The 19,118-nt window shown below is 39.1% G+C and overlaps 1 protein-coding gene across 2 annotated transcripts in view; it reads right to left on the bottom strand.

Moving 5' to 3' along the window:
* SOHLH2 (spermatogenesis and oogenesis specific basic helix-loop-helix 2) overlaps nt 1–19,118 on the bottom strand; it is a 34,699-nt gene that overhangs the window by 1,029 nt on the left and 14,552 nt on the right. Inside the window, exons 6-11 of one of the 2 annotated variants that reach the window (XM_031465887.2) lie at nt 17,637–17,747; nt 6,047–6,194; nt 5,808–5,899; nt 5,034–5,155; nt 1,393–1,649; nt 19–1,258 (exon numbers count right to left, since the gene is read on the bottom strand). In XM_031465887.2, the coding sequence (XP_031321747.1) occupies nt 1,196–1,258; nt 1,393–1,649; nt 5,034–5,155; nt 5,808–5,899; nt 6,047–6,194; nt 17,637–17,747 (793 nt within the window). In that variant the 3' untranslated portion in view covers nt 19–1,195. Of the gene's footprint in view, nt 1–18; nt 1,259–1,392; nt 1,650–5,033; nt 5,156–5,807; nt 5,900–6,046; nt 6,195–17,636; nt 17,748–19,118 lie in introns of those variants that run through there. The other variant, XM_031465888.2, reaches the window with a different exon arrangement.

Raw genomic sequence — 19,118 nt, 5'->3', positions numbered from 1 at the left:
AGGTGAAAAAAAAAACCACATTAATTGAATCCTGTCCGGTTCTTACCCATAATGTCACAAATATATTTTCTATGTCCTAAAGCAACAGGAGATGATTTGTCAAAACAGTGAGATCTTCAGGTGAATACACCTACAGATTGTAAAATACATATTTTTATTGCTATTAAAAGTAATTATATTCTTACAACAATTCTCCAACAAAAACTACACATAGCAACTGTAGGTCACAATAAAAAAAATAATGCTGCAATCATTTTTTTTTCATGTATCCTGGTTTTCCTGCTGGCATATACTAGTGATCATTAGCAACAGTATTATATCTGTGGATACTTTATGTTTTAAAATTTCTAATTCTCTACAGAATATTTTTCTCATCCACGCTTTTTGGGAAAGTCACTATTATTCTCATTTTATAGATGTTATATGGAAACAACAGTACCTACCTCAAAGGGTTGTGTCAAAGATTCATTAGATCACCCACAGTAAGTACATAGGGTGTTCGGCACATTACTTATTGAGTGCTCAAAACATGTTAATAATATGAATACACAAAAGTATCAATAGTTATATTAAAGCTACCAGAGTCCACTTCAAGCAGGCCAGTCTGGTTCGGGTCTTCCTCTAGAACTGGACGATTCTTTCACAAAATGAAGATACCACTGTTTGTATACGCTGATCCACCTGCCTGGAATGTGTTTCCCTCCCTCACTCCCAACTCCTAACCACTCTCCCGGGCTAGTTCCTACTCCTCGGATCTCAGCTGAGACACTGCTTCTTCCAGGGGCAAACCGTCCCGGATCTCGCCCACATCGTATTGTCTTACACACCCTGGGCGCTCCTCCTGCGTGCTCCAGGGCACATCACAACCGTCTCCTTCTACGCCTGCTGCCCTACGAGACTCAAGCTTCACAAGGGCAGGGACCCTGTCTATCTACAGACACGACAATCTCAGTGGTTGGCACGATGCTACGACATGCTGGGTGCTCAATAGCTATCTGTGGTATGAGGACATCTGGGATCTGAAATCGACCTGATTGGCGTTGGAAGAACAGGTTTTCATGCAGTGAGTGACCAGCAGCCAGCCGTGGGTCCAGTGGAGGGTGAGGCTGGTGAAATGGGATGTGGCATCGTAAAAGCGGGTGGGGGTGGGGGGAGAGGATCTAGAGGACAGTAGGTTCTGTCTGGTCACTTGAGGTCACACCAGCAGAGCCACATTCAGATTCACCGATTCTGGGGATCTGGAGACCAGTCCTGCAGCCTGGGGAACAAGAGCCGGGTTGACTCCCCCGAACCCGGTCTAAGAGTTTTCCAACCAGAGTACCGACAACACAGAGCAAGTCAGGAGCCCCCGCTGGCTGGGACGCGATCTGACCCACAGACCTGGGGACTTACCAGACAGTTGGGATGTGCTGTGCACGTCTGGCCCAACACAGAATTGCAGTGCTGAGGAAGAAACTTTGAGACTTTGGGCACCGCTGTTGGAAAATGAACCGAAATGTTCTGATTTGTTACAGCAGCTGCGTCACAGGAAGGGATGAGTGCAGAGTAGTATCTGACAGCATGGAAGGAATTGAGAGAGAGCGCTGCGCTGGGAATTCGCGTTTTATACGTATCAGCAACAGCATCCTCTGAAGTGGAGCTGGACTGGCCTTTAGTGAAAAAGAGAGCAAATATCCGTCAGTTTACACAAACCTGTAACCCTGAACTACTGTATTTGAAATAAATTACCCTCCATTTCATTTCCAAACTTATGCTACTGCTACACTCAAATGCTGATGGAAACGCAAAGTAAACTTCCCGGTAGCGACATTCAGTGCAATACACACACCATAAATCGGCGTTCGCATGTCACTAAAAGACAGAGATTCTAGAGAAGCATCAGATCTCTATGCCTTTGTGTGTGTGTCTTTCATCACAGTAAAAACTGTGACCACCCTCCAGCCACAAATAAAGTTTGGTCATTGATTTTCTATCAGTGAAGTGGGTTATTCTTTCATTATGTAGCTATATTCTGTATAGTAACAAGGCAGAAAATTTTTTAATCTATGGTGCATATTAACAATATAATCTCAACACTGTGAACACCTATTTATTTTCTTCTGGACACGGACAGTAATGAAAGTAAAGTAATATAATTTTATCTCTAAATATAAATGTATCTGGAATATTTGTGAAAAATCATTTCAGTAAGAGTGTATAGAGATTTATGGAAAAGGGCAAGTGGAGGCAGCCTAATGAAGTCTAAGAGCTGAAGGAAATCAGCACTTCTGGGTGACAGATCTGATTTAGCACAGAATCCAGGGGATGTCAGGTGGCCATTTAACTCCTCCAGCCTTCAGTTTACTGACCTAGCTGGTGACAGTGAAATCTGGAAGACTTAACTGATTTCAACTGTTCCAATCCTCTTTCAAAAACCGTCTGGCAAAGTCAACTACCAGCTACACACGTGCTCACGCTCCCAGACTCATTCATCACATGCTGCCAGGCATCTAGCCCAAGGAAATGTCCAAAATATAGAAAAATCTACATATGGGGAAATATTTTCTATTATACAATGTATAAAATCACTCTCCCCACAAAACTGGAAACACTAAACAGGCAGACGACTAAGAAAACTACCCTATTAAATCATTGGATAAACTACCAAAAGCATTAAAATAGTAATGAGGGCTGCATAATACAAAATTAAAATGTACAGGACACAATGTTAAGTAAAAAGGCAAAGATGGAATTGGAGGTCCAATATGATTACTACTGTAGTATTACCTATAGAAAAAGACTTGGAGGAAATGCGTAAGAAATGAACACAGTTATTATCTCAGCTGGGCTTTGGCAAAGGATTAATTATTGCTTTCCAAATGGAAAAATGTATAGAAATAAAATCAAAATGAAGGTTCTGACTCAATGACCTTCAAGGTCTCCTCCAGTCTGAATCTGCCAAAAGCCTATGGCCCTAGAATATTTGTGTCTTCCCAGGAGAAGTCACTTCAGATGATGCAAAACCAAGAGATCCCCAGGCACAGAATGGCCTAAACTCACTGCCATGACAAGACTGTTTCTGAGTTTCTGCAGAATGCAAATAGTGGGGATGTGGAAGTAATTTCTGTGTGTACAAGAAGTAACACTGACAGGCACATGCCTGTGGCCTGACCGCCATCTGATTTAGTCCAAGCTGATGTAATCATTCTCTGCGCCATTCAGCCATAGCTAGCATAGCAGATTAACCATGGTTCATGGCTACTTTTTTCCTGGTCTCTTCCCCTCTCCCCTAAGTCAGGAGAAAAGTTTAACTTGACTAATAAACATCCTGAGGCTGATCTGATTATATGAACGAGGCTGATGTCCTACTCTGGGCCCCTTTCTCTTTTGACTTTAGGCACCATCCCCAGTAATCTAGTTTGTTCCCGTGGTTTCCACTATGTCCCCATAATATGCACGGTACCTTGATGACAGTATTTCAAGCACTAAATGAGTCACATTTTGCTTTGTGAACCTCTGCTGCTCATCTGCGAACTCTCTAAGAACAAGTGCACCTTGTTTGTCCTCGTGTCCCCGTCCTTGAGGCAGAAACACATAAGCTGAGAACTAGGGGATGACTGGAGGTTAACCAGGTGGGGGGGGTAGTTGGAGGGGGCGTCCTGTCTGCCCTGTCATCCAGCATCTAACACGCAGGATATGTGCTCACTCCCTTACCGGTTTCTCAGCGAAGTGTAACCCGTGGGAATATACACTGAAAGCCACAAACTGGCAGCTGTGTTCTTTTACCCTGGCTCTGCTTTCTTCCATCTCCTTATTTCTACAAGTACTTGGGCATGCCTAGACTTTATAACACACGTAGCAAAAACGCCTCACACTGGGTAAATATTCACAATAAATATTCATGTAACACATGTTTCTTGATCACCTACTGTGAGCTGGTCATTGCTTTAGGTACCAGAAATACAGCAATGAACAAAATGGGCAAAAAAAAAAAACAAAAAAAACCCTGTCCTCATGGCATTGATATTCTAGGGGCAGAAGACAGGCAATAAAAATATGCAAGTAAAGAATATTAGGAGGTGATAAATGCCATGAAGGAAAATACAGCAGGGAGAGTGGATAAGGGGTTCCATGTATTATGGGATGCTGGGAGGGAGTGTGCAGTTTTAATTGGGTGACTAAGAAAGACTCACTGAGAAGGTGACAATTAAGCAAAGATATAAAGGACAGAAGTAAATTAATACATTAAATGCTCAGTACAGGCAAACCTCGTTTTGTAGTGCTTTGCAGATAGAAATTGCTGTTTTGTTTTTTTTGTTTAACAAACTGAAGGCTTGTGGCAGCCCCACACCGAGCAAGTCTATAGGTGCCATTTTTCCAATAGCATTTGCTCACTCCATGTCTCTGTGTCACATTTGGATAATTCCCATGATATCTGAAACCTTTTCATTATTATATTTGTTATGGTGATCTGTGATTGGTGATCTTTGATGTTACTACTACTACTCACTGAAGGCTCAGATGATGGTTAACATTTTATAGTAGTATTTTTAATTATGGTATATACATTGGTTTTTTAGACATAAGGCTATTGCATAGTTAATAGACTATGAGATAGCATAAACATAACTTTTATATACACTGGGAAACCAAAAACGTGTGTGACTTGCTTTATCGTGATACTCGCTTTACTGCAGTGGTCTGAAACTGAACTCACAACATCTCCTAGGTCTGCCTGTACGTGGCTAGTTCTGAATGAATGTGAATATTTCCCTTCCCTTTAGATTCTAGTCATATAATAGTCACCAGGGTGCTTCTGGTAATGACAGTCAGTTTTGAGCCAAATTTCTGGGATAACACTATTGAAATGGTGGTCAGCTGCGTACTTCAAGCAGCCAGCACCAGAGGACTCAGCCCACATCTCCCAGCTACGCTCCACCCCCTGGTGACGGCAGCGTCTGCACAGGAGCCCGGGGCCAGCAGGAGCCCGGGGCCAGCAGGACGCCCGCAGACCCGCACACTGCAGCCGCACACGGGCTTCGGGCGGAGCTCACCTCTCACAGCCTCATCCGAGGAGCCCCCAGAGGCAGGAACAGAGTACACATTCAAGCACTTATTAGACAGGAATCTGATGCCTCTCACAGGTGAGTAAGTGCTTGTCAACACGCTGTTTTCCCTTAAAAGGACAGAAAACATACTTTACGCATTTCTCGAGGAAAATGGTACCAATGCTGCTGAGCTGAACTCCTCGTCTATCATTCAAGTTCTAAAAAGCAGACAGAGCCTAAACTCTGGATCAAATACAAGAACAAACCGTACAACAGGACTTATGCTGGTTCTCTAGGATGTGGAGGAATGTGACTTACTTTTCCTGTATAGTTTTTGTTTGCACATTCTAGTAAATTTAAATAAGGAAGCACTCACTCAGCACATCGCACTTTGGCCATTCGTGTAGGGACTTCTAAGCAGAGTGCAGCGGGACGGCTCCAGGGCCCTGCCCTCCGGAGACAGAGGGAAGCCAGACCCATCGGCCCGACCGCACGGCCAGTCACAGCAGTCACTGCTTATAAAGCCCCTTTTCTAGGATCCTCAGAAACCACAAAAGGGGTAAGAGGGAGTCAAGCGAGGAAAGGATCACGGGCCTGAGACTATTACACATCTTACGGCTGTGATCAAATGACACACGTCAACAACAGGAAAAGTCCACTGATTCTTAATAAGCACCCGAGTTGTCATTATGCGTGGGCTCAGCGCCTGCCTCATTTCCAGCGTTACTACCGGAGGAGAGTAACAAGCCGACTTTAGATTCCCAAGCGCCCTCAACGTACCTTTGTGCCATGATCGTGCCCGGGACGGACAGCTGGATGGGCATCTGTTGTTTCTTACAAAACCTCCTATTGCTCTGAAGTGCCTCTGTAATCTAAAAAAAATAGAGAGGGAGAGATCTATTTAGATAGCCATATTTTTTTCATATACAAACACATATACATTTCCACTAATAAAAAAATTAGGAAGTATTAAAGCATTGTCTTTGAGGATAAAATTCAAGGGCTGGAGAGCGGAACACCTGGCCCATAACGGCTGAAGGGATTTTCTCCCGGACAAACTTCACATAATCGACCGTTGCCTCGAGGATGGAAGCCGCGTCACTCTTTCTCCCCTTTATATACGGCAGCAGGGTGCGCAGCTGCTCACAGCAGTACTTGATCCGTTCTCTGAGGAGAGAATTGTGACAAATGAGGAATAGCCTAGCTTCTTCCTTGTGCACAAGGACAGATGATCCTTCTTCCTGGGCTTGCTCATAAAGGAACTGCCCCCTCCCACTCTAGTCTGTTTCCCCACAAGCCAGAAGCCTCCACAGCCCCTGGAATCACAACTTCCCGGGGCACCGGACAGTGTCTGCGCTGACGACAGCCACAGCTCACTGCCCAGTGAGTGTGCAGGATGCCCAGACACGGGGAACACCAGAGAACACGCCCGCTGCCTGTGGAAACCTATAGACAACACTTCCCTCACGGGAGAGAATCAAACACTCCACATATACATCCTTTTGTGAGTCACACTCGAAGGTGAAGAGTCCTCAGGATTGTCATGTCACTGTGACCTGGACCACATTTCCCACAATACATCAATTAGCACCTTGTTACACATGGTCTTTACCTGTGTTCTGAGCCAAAGGAAAATCAGAAGCCTGCTTCCTTTGCACCAGGTGGGTGTGGACAGAACAAATAAACCAGTATGCGAATGAGGACATCGTCCAGGCTCATATCAAAAAGAAACTAACCTAAGTCTTTCATAGTTCTAAAAGGAAATAAGTAGGAAATAAAACTTTAAATTGATCTAAGCCTTTGGGACCTTCAATTATCCATGTGTTCATTTAATAAATGTTATTAAGCACCTGTTTGTATTGAACAGTGCCTTGACGTATGTAGAATCAGATGGTGGCTCCGCCAATTACTGGCCGGGACCTTTGGCAAGTTACCAATCCCCTCTGAACCTCAGAATGGCAAAAATAAATTAATTACTTAAAAAATCCACTTTGACACACAGCCAATGAATTAACTCAAATATGCCAGATCAGCGGGTGGTGTTCTAATTAGGCTCTGAGGAGCTTTGGGGTCCTGTGGAGATGTCTCAGGGACCATCCTGTAAGGAAAGGGAGGGAAGGTTTGACAATGTGTATGAAGGGCTTTGAAACTTCATATACTCTCCAACATGGCACTTTCACTGCCCAGGGTGCCACACACAGAACAAACTTTCTGTAAAATGATATCCATTGCAGGCCTCCATCAGTCAGATACGAAAAAGTCTAAACACACAACATAAGTGGATGCTTACATTTAGCTGGGGAGAATATTACCTGGCAGTGGAAATAATATGCTACAAAACTAACTGGGGGAAAGTAGGGTATTTCTACAGGATGCAAGTGTAAGATAATAAGACAGCATATAAAACATGATCATGTTAGCGCAAAAAAAAAGCAAAAAGAAAGACTGAGAGCAAAAATGTCAAGTAACCATGATTTTGGGATGGCTGGGCTACAGACAATATTATTTTCTTGCCTACATTTTCTAAGTATCTTGGTGTGGCATATATCACTCTTACAACAAAAAGTCATATTAAACAGTTTTCTAATTTCATTAGGAAAATGTCCAAACATACGGGAAAATGGACAGAATTAAGAATTCTTAATTCTTAAAAGATGAAAGGGAGCACTTATACACCCACTACCTGAGTCTATAATGAACATTTACTGTCCTTACTTTGTCATCATCAATCATCCCACTGGCCATACGTCAATACATTTTATTACACTGAAGCATTTCAAAGTAAATTGTAGACTTCGGTACATTAAACCCCTAAACATATCATTAGCTATGGTTCAAATTATTTTATTTTCAGATAAAATTTACATAAAATAAAATGCACAAATCCTAAGGGTACCATTCTACGAGTTCTGACAAGTGCACAGAAGTACGTAACACAGGCCCAAATCGACATCATCATAACTCCAGGAAGTTCCTCATGCTTTTTCTTAGTCAATCTCATCCCCCATTAAGAGGCAACCACGTTTGTAGTATTTTTCCATCTCACATTATTTTTGCCTCTCCTTGAACTTCATATGAACCAAATCTTACGACATGTGCCCCTCTAGGTAAGGTTTCTTTCACTTGCACAGTTTCTGAGATTTATGCATGTGGCTACTTATATCAGTAATGTGTTCCTTTTTATTGAGTGATAGATTCCATAGTATAAATATGTCACAGGTCATTTACTTTATCCATTTTCTTACTGGCACTCTTTTTCTAATTCTTGGGCATTATGAATAGAACGACTAGGTCTTCTGTGCGTCTTTTTGTGAAGGCATGTTTCTGTTTTTCTCAGGTAAATGTCTAGGAATAGAACTGATGGGTTCTCTTACAAATTTAGAAGAAACTGGCAGAACTTTTCCCAAAATAATACCATTTTACACTCCCACCATCCATGTATGAGAATTCCTGTTGTTCCAAATCTTTGACATTTAATATTGTCAGTTTTAATTTTAAAAGGTTGACCTTTCTGAGGTGTATGTGGTAGTAGCTCGTGCTTTAACTCGCATCTCCACGACAAGTTACGCCGAGCATTTTTCCGCTGCTTATTGGGCATGTGTATGTCGTCTGCTCAAATATTTCACCTACATTTTAATTGGACTGCAGGTCTTTTCATTATTGAACTCTAGGAGTTCTTTATATATCCTAATACCAGGATTTTGTTAGTATATTTGTGTTACAAGTATTTTCTCCCAGTCTGTAGTTTGTCTTCTTCATGGCGTCTTTTGAAAGCAAAAGTTGTAAATTGTGATGAGTCTAATTCACCTCCTCTTTTATGGCTATTGGTTCCTGTGTCCTAAGGAACAGCCCCCTACCCTCAGCTTGTGAAGACATTCTCCTATGCTGTCTTCTAGAACTGCAGTGTTCAGTATGGTAGCCATTAGCCACGTAAGTCTATTTAAAAATAAATTCATTTAAAACTATATAAAAATTTAAATTCATTTCCTAAGTTGCAATAGCCATATTTCAAACATTTGATAATATGATTAGCAGCCGCCTTACTAGATGACAGCAAATACGGGCCATTCTTAACATCGCAGGAAATTCTACAGAATAGTCGAGAAGCTCTATGTTTTATAGTATAGCTCTGTCTGTGCTCCATGCTGAATAAATTTTTACATGACATGAGTAAGGGGTTAAGGTTCACTGTTTTTCCACATAAATACTCAGTTGTTCCAGCACTACTTACATAAAATATTTGTTTCCCAAGTTGTTTGCTCTGGTGATTTGTTGAAAATCAAGTGACCACAATGTGAGGGTCCAGTGCTGGGCTACTGTGTTCCATTGATCTACTGGTCAACATTTATGCCAGTAATACACTGATTACTGTAGCTGTATACCATCTTGAAGTCAGATGGTTTAAGTCTTCCAACTTTGTTGTACTTTTTCAAGAGAGCTTTATTCTAAGCCCTTGTATATTTTCAGTCCTTGTCATACAGTTTTGAATTAGATTGTCAATTTTTACCAAAAAGTAAGAAAAAGCCTACGAGGATTATTATTTAGAGTTAAATAAAGTTATATTTCAGTTTGGTGAGTCCTGACATCTTAACAACGTAAGTCTTTTAATTCATAATCATAGTATAACGCATGATATAGATTTTCTTTAGTTTATCACAGCAATATTTTAAGTGACCACTATACAGATATTACATGTCTTTTCACTTTTCTTCCTAAATACTATAAGGGTTTTTATTTTACTCTATTATCAATATAATTATTTTTTTAATTTTCATTTTCCAATTGTTTGGGGCTAATATAGAAAAATATAATTGATTTTTGTACATTGACCTTCTATCTCGCAACCTTGCTATATTCATCTTTTGGTTCTAGTAGTTATTTTGTAGGTATCCTAGGACTTTATACATAAATAATCGTGCCATCTATAAATAAAAGTGTTTGCTTCTTCCTTTCTAATCTGTATGTCTTTTATGTATTTTTTCTTACCTAATTGCAATGGCTAGGACAGTTTATTCAATGATGAATAGAAGTGGTAAGAACAGGTACCCTCACTTTATTTCAGATCTTTTTGAGAAACAAATGGTCAAAATTTCATCAGCAAGTACAATGTCAGCTACAGGTGTTTCGTAGATGCCCTTTAATGGATTCAGGAGGTCCCCTTTCATTATCTGTTTTGCTGAAAGGTTACTGTTTCATTTGTTTTTAATTTTGAAAGAGTATTGAATGTTGTCAAATAATTTTCAGAGTCTGTTAATATATGGCTTTTCTCCTTTTTTCTGTTTAATGTGGTAAATTACACTGATTGATTTTTGAATGTTACATCAGCCTTGCTTTTCTAGGATAAACCTGGTGTGGTCATGGTGCTTTATATCTTTATTACTTGATTCGATTTATTAAAATTATGCTAAGTATTTTTATGCCTCTGTTCATGAGGGATAATCGGTCTGCAATTTTCTTTTATTTACAATGTCTTTATCAGGCTTAGGGTTATGCTGGCCTCATGAAGTGGGTTAGAACTGTTCTTTCACCTCCATTTTCTGTAAGAATTTGCTTAAGATGAGTATTAACTTTTAGATGTTTGACAGAATTCATCGGTAAAACCATCTGGGCTTGGTATTTCCTTTTGGTAACTTTTTTTAATAGCAAGTCCAATTTCTCTAATATATAGTGCTATTTTCTTCTTCATCTAGAATCAGTTTTGGTAAAGTGTGCTTTTCAAGAATTTTTCCACTTCATCCAAGTTGTTGAATTTATAGCATAAAGTTATTCAAAATATGCCCTTTTTACATTTTTCATTTACCGTATATGCACTAATAATTCCTCTTCCATGATACTGGTAAAATGCTTTCGATCTCACTCCTTGCCTGCCTGCCTCTTCCTCTTTCTATTTACTTCAGAATTACTTCACTTTTTCTAGTGCCTTAAAATGGCCCCCTAAGTCCCTGATTTTTAGATCTTTCGCCTTTTCTAATATAAGCATGTAAAGCCATACTGTTTGCATTAGGCTTTGCTTTAACTGCATCTCACAGATTTTGAAATATTCTCATAATCATTCAGTCAGCAGTATTTTCTAATTTTTGTGTTTTTTTTTCCTTTTACCCATGGATTATTTAGAGGTGTGTTTTTAAATTTCTAGATATTTGAGGTTTTTCTTTTATTAAGTTCTTATTGATTTTTAATTTAACTTAATGGTAGTCAGGGAATAGACTCCTTGTCAATTCAACTCTTTTAAATGTACTGAAATGTATTATATCCCCCTGCATATAGTCTGCCTAAGTGAATGCACCATATGCCTTTGAAAAGAATGAGTATTTTACTGCAGTGTTGGGTGTAGTGTTCTATAAATATCTACTAGATCAAGGTGGTTAACAGTGTTCATATCTACATCTTAGTGGTTTTTGGTGTCTTGCTGTTGGATCAGTTGCTGAGAGAGGGATGTGAAATGAACACTTGTTAATATTTGTCCCTTTAATTCTATGAATTTTTACTTCAAATACATAATCACATACTACTTGTGACTCTTGTAGCATTGACAAGTTGACACTCTCATCATTATGAAATGTTGCTCTTTACCTCGAGTAATATTGTTTGTCTTGAAGTCTACTTTACCTAGTATTAACACAGCCAATCTGGTTTCTGTAAACAGAGAAACAGTGAGAGCCTGTTTTACTCGAAAACTCCCAAATTTTGAGTTAAGAAATCCAATATTTACAGGTATTTTAATCCAATTTTAATTTTATATTTTCATCTAATTTTAGACTAAAATTATTTACCATTTCTCCAATGAAGACGGAGAAATAGTTCCCCTCCCCTTGAATCTCTGATGGCCTGTACCTGCTTTCACCAAGACACCAGGAGAAGACTCTACAGCAGTTCTAGGAATAGCATTGAAGAAGACACAGCCTGGACGTTGGTCCCTGAAACTCTAAGCTGTCTTGTAAGAGGTCTGTCTAGATGGCTGGAGAGACCATGTGGGAGAGGTGAGACTGCAGGGAAGGAGAGCAGCCCATCTGGGCACAACCCTCTAGTGATCCCCACCAAGAGACCATCTGTCTGGATAAAGCTGTGCTGGGCTCTCCAAACAGGCCCCTTGCCAGCTGAGTACCATGAAGGAATCACAGTAAACACCACGTTGAGAAGAATCACAGAGCCAAGCTCTGCTCAAATTGATGACCCATAAAATTGCAAGATATGATAAACAGGTTGCTGTTTCAAGCCACCAAGTTTGGGGGTAATTTGTTACATAGCAATGGACAACTGGAACAATAGCTTACTGTTTAAAGCAAAAATAATAACAATGTGGGGTTGATAACATATGTACAAGTAACACACTTGACAACAATAACAAAAAACAGAAGAGGTTAAATGGAAATACGCAGTTGTATGTTAAGTGGTATAATACTGATTTGAGGTAGGCTATGACAAGTTAGGAATATATATTATAACCCCAGAGCAACCACTAAAAGAAAAGTTTCAGCTAAAAAGCCAATAGAGGAGATAAAAAGGAATGTTAAACCATACTTGATTAGTCCAAAAGAAAGTAGGCAATGAGAAAAAGAAAGGAAAAAAAATAGACTGGACTAAGTAAAAACAAATTGAAAAATTGTGGACCTAAAATCCAACTTAATAGTAATACTATACGTAAATAGACTAAACACTCTAATCGAACAGCAGAGATTGTCAGAACAGCAAAAGAAAAAAGAAAAACAAGATTCAATCACATGCTGCTTGCAAGAAACACTCTTTAAATATAAAGACATATATAGATTACAAGAAAACTATGCAAACATTAATCACAAGAAAATTATATGAGCAGCAAAGCAGATTTCAAGACAAGAAGTTCCTAATGATAAATGGTCAATTCATTAAGAAGATAAGCACCTAACAACAAGTTTTGAAATACATGAAGCCAAAACTGAAAGGAAAAAAAGTGCAAAACAGAGCAATCTATGGTCATTACTGAAGATTTTAACCCTCAAAAAAAAAAAAAAAAAAAAAAAGGATATAGAATACCAGGAAAACAATGCCAACCAATTCTACCTAGGTAATTTATAGAACATTATATCCCCAAACAGCAGGACATAACTTCTTTTCAAGTGTACATGGAATATTCATCAAGGGAGACCATACTTTGGGCCATAAAACAACTCTCATAAAATGTCAAAGGACAGAAACCTCACAGAGTGTGTTCTCAGATGATAACTGTAATTGAGTTATAAATCAGTACCCAGAAAATCTCCAAACATTTGGAAATTAACTTAAACACTTCTACATAATCATTGGTGAAGGAAAAAAATCACAACGTTTATGAGAAACATACTTTGAATTGATGATAATGAAATATAATATATGAAATACAGCTAAGGCACTACCAGGAGAAAAACTTAAAGAAAAACTTATAGCTTTAAATGCTTATGTTAGAAAAGGAGAAAAGGTAAAAAACAATGATCTAAGTTCCCATCAAAGAAGCTAGAATAAAAGAGTAAAGTACAGAAAAAAAGGAAACGACAAAGAGGAGAAATCAATGAAATATGAAACAGGCAAATAACAGAGAAAAATCAATGAATAAAAATCTAGCCCATTGAAAAATATCACTAAAACTGATAAATCCCTTGCTGAACTGATCAAGAAAAGAGAGAAAACACAAATTATCAACACAAGAATGAAAGAAGGAACACCATCAGAAATTTCTAGACATAAAAAATAAGAGAACATTACGAACATAAAGTTGTTGAATAAATTTGAGAACTTGGATTAAGTGAACAAATTTATTGAAAGACATAAATTAAACCAAACTGACAGAGGAAAAACAGAAAATCTAGTCTTATAATCATGAAAAAATTTGAATTTATAATTAAAACTGTCTTACAAATTCCAAGCCTAGATAATTTCACTGAATGCTAACTTCTCTGCATGTTATTTATGCCACAATTTTTAAAAACTAAACAAACAAACAAACAACAAAAACCACAGAAGGAAAGAATGAGAAGGAAATATTTAGTGGAATATTTAGGAAATATTTGGTGAAGGATGTTAATGTTGGCTCAAGAAGCAGGATACCCAGCTCAGGGACCCCGCAGGGTCCTGCTCTCTTTCTCCGCTGTGTGTGGAAGCAGCAATAGGCAACGACGGGTCAAAGAGGGTGTTTTGTTTTCGTCATCTACCCACAGGAGCCAGCTTGATTATGACCCAATCCACAGAAATCAGGGAAGAATCAATTAGTTTCATTCTTCTCCAGGTAATAGTGATTCCTAGAGGCTGAATGGCATCTGAAGCCAAAGTCTTGGTCCAAACTACATCCTTGATCTCCACTCTGTACAAGTGTGTCTCAAGTAAGCAAGAACTCACAGACCCTCTGAGAACTTTTTATTCTACCTTCCTTGAATTTCTAAGACTTGACCAGTGCTGGAAAAGTCTTCGTTTGTGAGAAATTACAGCAAAGCTCACTTCCACTTCTTTTCAAGTGAGTGACATCCTGAAAAGTATTAAACCACCATGATTTTGGACTCATAGACACACAGACAAAATTAAGGAATCACACTGAAAAGTATACACCTTACTAAGATAAAGACATATTTATATATTTAAAATGTATAATCAAAGAGAGTTCACCAAGAATATTAGAATTAGATAGCCAATTTTCATTAATCCATTCTAATAAAGAAAACAAAGATGTTAGAATTATTTTAAAGAGAAATTCCTAAATGCAAATATTAAAAACCATCAGCTGGGATCGTTATTTCCTCAGCATTAGCAAGTATCATGTTACCCTACGCTACTTAAAAACAAAAAAAGAGCAAAACAAGACAAAAATGACAAAAACATATATAAAGCAGCTGATTGGGAAGAGAAGGTGAAGAAGGAAGAGAAATAGACTAGAAGCATCTATTTTAAGATTCACAGGCATAATCAGAAGGGTTAAGAGAAGGACACAGCAAAAAAAATCATCAGGATGGACGGTTACTTTCTGGTATCTCCCAAGCAGATCTGTAAAGGGAGTGGAGGAGCCCTCCTTCCAGCTTTCCTTTTTGGGAAACAAAGATTTCTAGTCCTTTAAATAATGCCACAGGGGTGGATGCTTCCCAAAGTATCTTTCTAGTCCACTAGATAAGTGGTTTTCAGATTTTAGTTTTCATCAACTACTAAAACTAAAAAAGAGAAACAACACAGAACTTTGGGGGACCAATAAAGGATTGCCAACATTCAATCTAGACATGAAAAATAATGAAAGAAAAGTACCATCTCCCAATATTATTTTGTTGTAACAATTTACTAATATCATCATGATTTTAATACCAAATAAAGTATGGAAAACACAATCTTAGAATATAAGTTATATAAAATATAGTTTTAAAAATATTCATTGCACTAGATTTTTCTCATTTCACTGCAGATCAGTGAAATCTACAGACTAGCCTGGCCAGCAGGCCCTAAGTCTTTGCTTGGCCAAAGCAGCAGACATGTGAGTGAAGGCTTTTGGACCAGACTAGCCCGTCCACCAGCCACCTCATCCAGCCCAAAACCCCACCATTTTCCCGCTAATCTTTAGCAGTTAATAGAAGTCATCTGCAAGGACTTGATCAGGTTCCGCCTCTCTCCTTTCTGGCTCCATCAAGACACATCTTATCCATACCTGGCTTTAGCGCCTTCTCTCCATTTTCAGTAGAAGAGGTGTTCTACCACTTGGTTCTAGATCCTATAGCCTGCTGCCTCCTCAGGGATGCTAAATCCATGGCCAGTGCCCCTCACCAGCTACAGGGGAAATTCTTTTGATGTTCCTCCCACTGAGATGTGGGGTCTCTATACCCTTCCCTTAGTTTCAGGTGGGCTCTGTGCCTGTTCTGACCAACAGCATATGGTACAAGTGGCACTGGGCCAGTTTCCGGTCCCAGTCCTTGTGATACGGGGAGCTTTTTCTTCCTGTCTCTCGGAACACTGTCTCTAGGGGCCCTGCGCTGCCATGCAAGAAGTCTGAAAACTCTTGCGATTAACACACTGAAGAGTCTCAGCTGCATTTAGTCTTCCAGCCATCCCTGCAAAGGCTCCAGACCCTCCTGACTAGACCATCCTCCAGCTGAATGCTACCAAGTGACCCCAGTTACCATCATGGAGGCTAAAGAACTGACTAGCTAAGCCCTGCATTAACTGCCAGCCCATAAAAACCATGTACTACCAAGCCAATACATTTTGGTTTCATCTTTTAAGCAGCCACAAATAACCAGAACACGAGTATCTTCAAGACCTCTATCTCTTTTCCAGCTGTTTTCTTTTGGGAGATAATATGAGCATATTCACGTCTGGCTCCGCCTTAATCAAAATTTCTCACTTTCCCCTAAATTCCCTTTTACATACCACACTTCTTTTTTTCCTTCCTTTCATCCATGCTCCTACATTTCATTTCCCATCTTTCTGCAACGGTGTTTCCTCCCCAACTATGCTAACGTACTTGTTTTTGCCAAGATCAGTTGGTGTTTAGGTTTTGCTAAATATAAGCAGTCAATCATCAGTTCTTACTTTACTTGATCTCTGTGTCATGTGCTACTCCTGAGCACTCATTCCTTTAGGGAACCCTCTTCTCCCCTGGTCTCCTCAATACCACTCCCTCCAGGTTTTCTTCTTATCTTCCCAGTAACTCTTTTCCCCCAATCTCTTCTTGGCTGCCTGTCCTTTAAATACTGAGATTTTTCCCAAGGTTCTCTTCTCCACTTATCTCTTCCCTACATGCTTTTCATGGTCATCATATCTACCCCACATCCACTGCTTCAAACAGATGCTGTATCCTGATAAATCTACGTCTGTATTTCTAGCCTAGATCTTCTCTAGCCTAAGGGCCAACTCCTCACTGGGCAGCTCCATTTAAACCTGGAGGTTTTCAAACTCAGCAAGAGAAGAAAGCACCTCCCACTGCCAGACTGCCATTCCACTGTACTTCCGAGTCAGTTGATGGCTCCACCATCTACTTGGGACTTACCCTTGATTTCTCCTTCAGTCACGCTCACAGGTTCTAACGACTTCATATACCTAGAATTGGCTTATTTCTCACTATCCTATTTCTAACACCACAGTTCAAGATTTATCATCTCTTATTACAGACGCCCCTGGCCTCCAGATTCAATTCACTCTCTCACATCTGGCTAGAGCGTTCATTCTAATGTACAGATTTTATTGTATCACCCTTTTGCTAAAACCCTTTAGTGCCCCCTGAACAGTTCAGGATGAAATTCAAATTCCTTCACAGGACATACCCCCTCACTCTGACTGAGGTAAGTTTCCTAGCATGTTTACTGTGTGTTCTTTTCTATCATGGTATTTATTAAAATATAATTTCCTATTTAATATCCTATTTAGAAGTCTATCTGAACACTAGACTAAGATCTCCTTGAAGGCAACAGTTCATTTATCTCAGTTCTCCAATCACATTCTGGCACATCAGACACTCGTAGCTATTTGCTAAATGACTAAATTAATGAGTGAGTAGCATGTTTCAGTTGCCAGATTTACTAGGTTCACACTGACTTTTAACAATAGTATGAAAAATTATGAAATTCATGAAAGTAACTTCTTCTTGCAAAGGAATAATGCTAAAAAGGGGGCTGTATCAAAATTCACCTTCTCAGCTTTTCCTTGCTTGAATGAAGAAGAGAAATCTTTTTGCTCTTCTCGAAATTTGACAACGGAGCCTTTAATTCAAGCCCAATGTCATTTCTTAGAGATTCAGAGCTAGAAACAAGAGAAAATCATACCATATATTTAAGAGAAAAAATGTCAGGCAATAGTACACAATAAGCACCAATACACTAATTAAAAGTAGCTTCTCTGAGTCCCTAGCTTCATACAAAGCTGCAGTAAATAGCAAAGCATTTTACCTTATGTTATTTGATGAAGAATATTTTATTTCAAAATTTCAAAAGAATCTATTATCAAGATCATCACAAATTCAGTAACTGATCAAAATTCTAAAATATACTGATAAAGAATAACAGATACAAGCAGGATTAAAATACCCTAACCTCACTGATTATTGAGTATTCCAAATTACATGACTGAACGTAAAGGTACCTTACAGGAAAAAGCCCAAAGTATTAGAGGGCCAAGGCAACTACTCCAGCTCGATCAGAAAATGGCAGCCTCCCTCCATGTAAAATTCTGTCATTTAATGGACATTTTCGGGCTCTACCATTTATCTAGAACTTCTCCAGGAATTTTGACTGATTGATTTGATTTTTTTTAACATACTTCCCTAAGAAATTTACAAACTAATATTATCTCCTTCATCCCAAGGGACATAATCTGAGTCGAAATTTTACTTTTATTTATAGTAGTAGGATTCTGAGAAAAAGCAAAGATACAAGCTGAGTAGGGCTCAAAAAGCAGTTGCAAGTAACAAGAAAATCAGAAAGCCTTCCAAAACCCCTCCCAACCTCATATCCCAGATGAATCGTGATGTGGTAAGTTTCTCTGTGGGTAAAATGTTTGAGGGTAAGACAGCTGTTGCTATCTCTGCACTACTTAAGTGAGTGCATCTTTGGTTTAGCCACGCTTATTGGTTGCCAAGTCTCTTCCTTGTTCAAAATAGTAGATGGTCACATTTCTACAAATAATTGATGGTCTCACTGTACAAATTCCGGAAGTAACTGACTCAATATTCTCACCATCATCACCCATGTCCTCACCATGTATGTCGATTCTGTATAGCCCTATGCTCTATTTAAAATCTCCTTAGAAATCACCTTAAAGGGAAGCAAAGGAATTCACTAAAATTAAATTTTTATAAGCATACAATGTTAGAATTGAAAGGGTTTGAGTGACCTCCCACTGATGGGTTCAATGGCCTATCAGATGCAGGCTTGAATGCCAGTTCAATATCTCAGAGAGAGAGAGGCAGCGACAGAAAGACCGTTTTTAAAGGTTGTTTCAACAAATGGGGGGATAGGTTCATGAGTTCCAAAAAGATATCAGGGAGAAACTTAGTGGCAGATAGATAATAGCTTAGGATGCTTTTATCTGTTTAAATATTGGGGTTATATGTAAAATTTTTGTTTGAAAAAGAGAATTTCATTGTTTTAAAAGTTTGAACATCACTGCTATTAC

The sequence above is a fragment of the Camelus dromedarius genome, chromosome 13, assembly GCF_036321535.1.
Source record: "Camelus dromedarius isolate mCamDro1 chromosome 13, mCamDro1.pat, whole genome shotgun sequence".
Classification (NCBI taxonomy): Eukaryota; Metazoa; Chordata; class Mammalia; order Artiodactyla; family Camelidae; genus Camelus; species Camelus dromedarius.
Note: the sequence above shows the minus strand (reverse complement) of the source record. Positions and strands in the feature narration are given on the sequence as shown.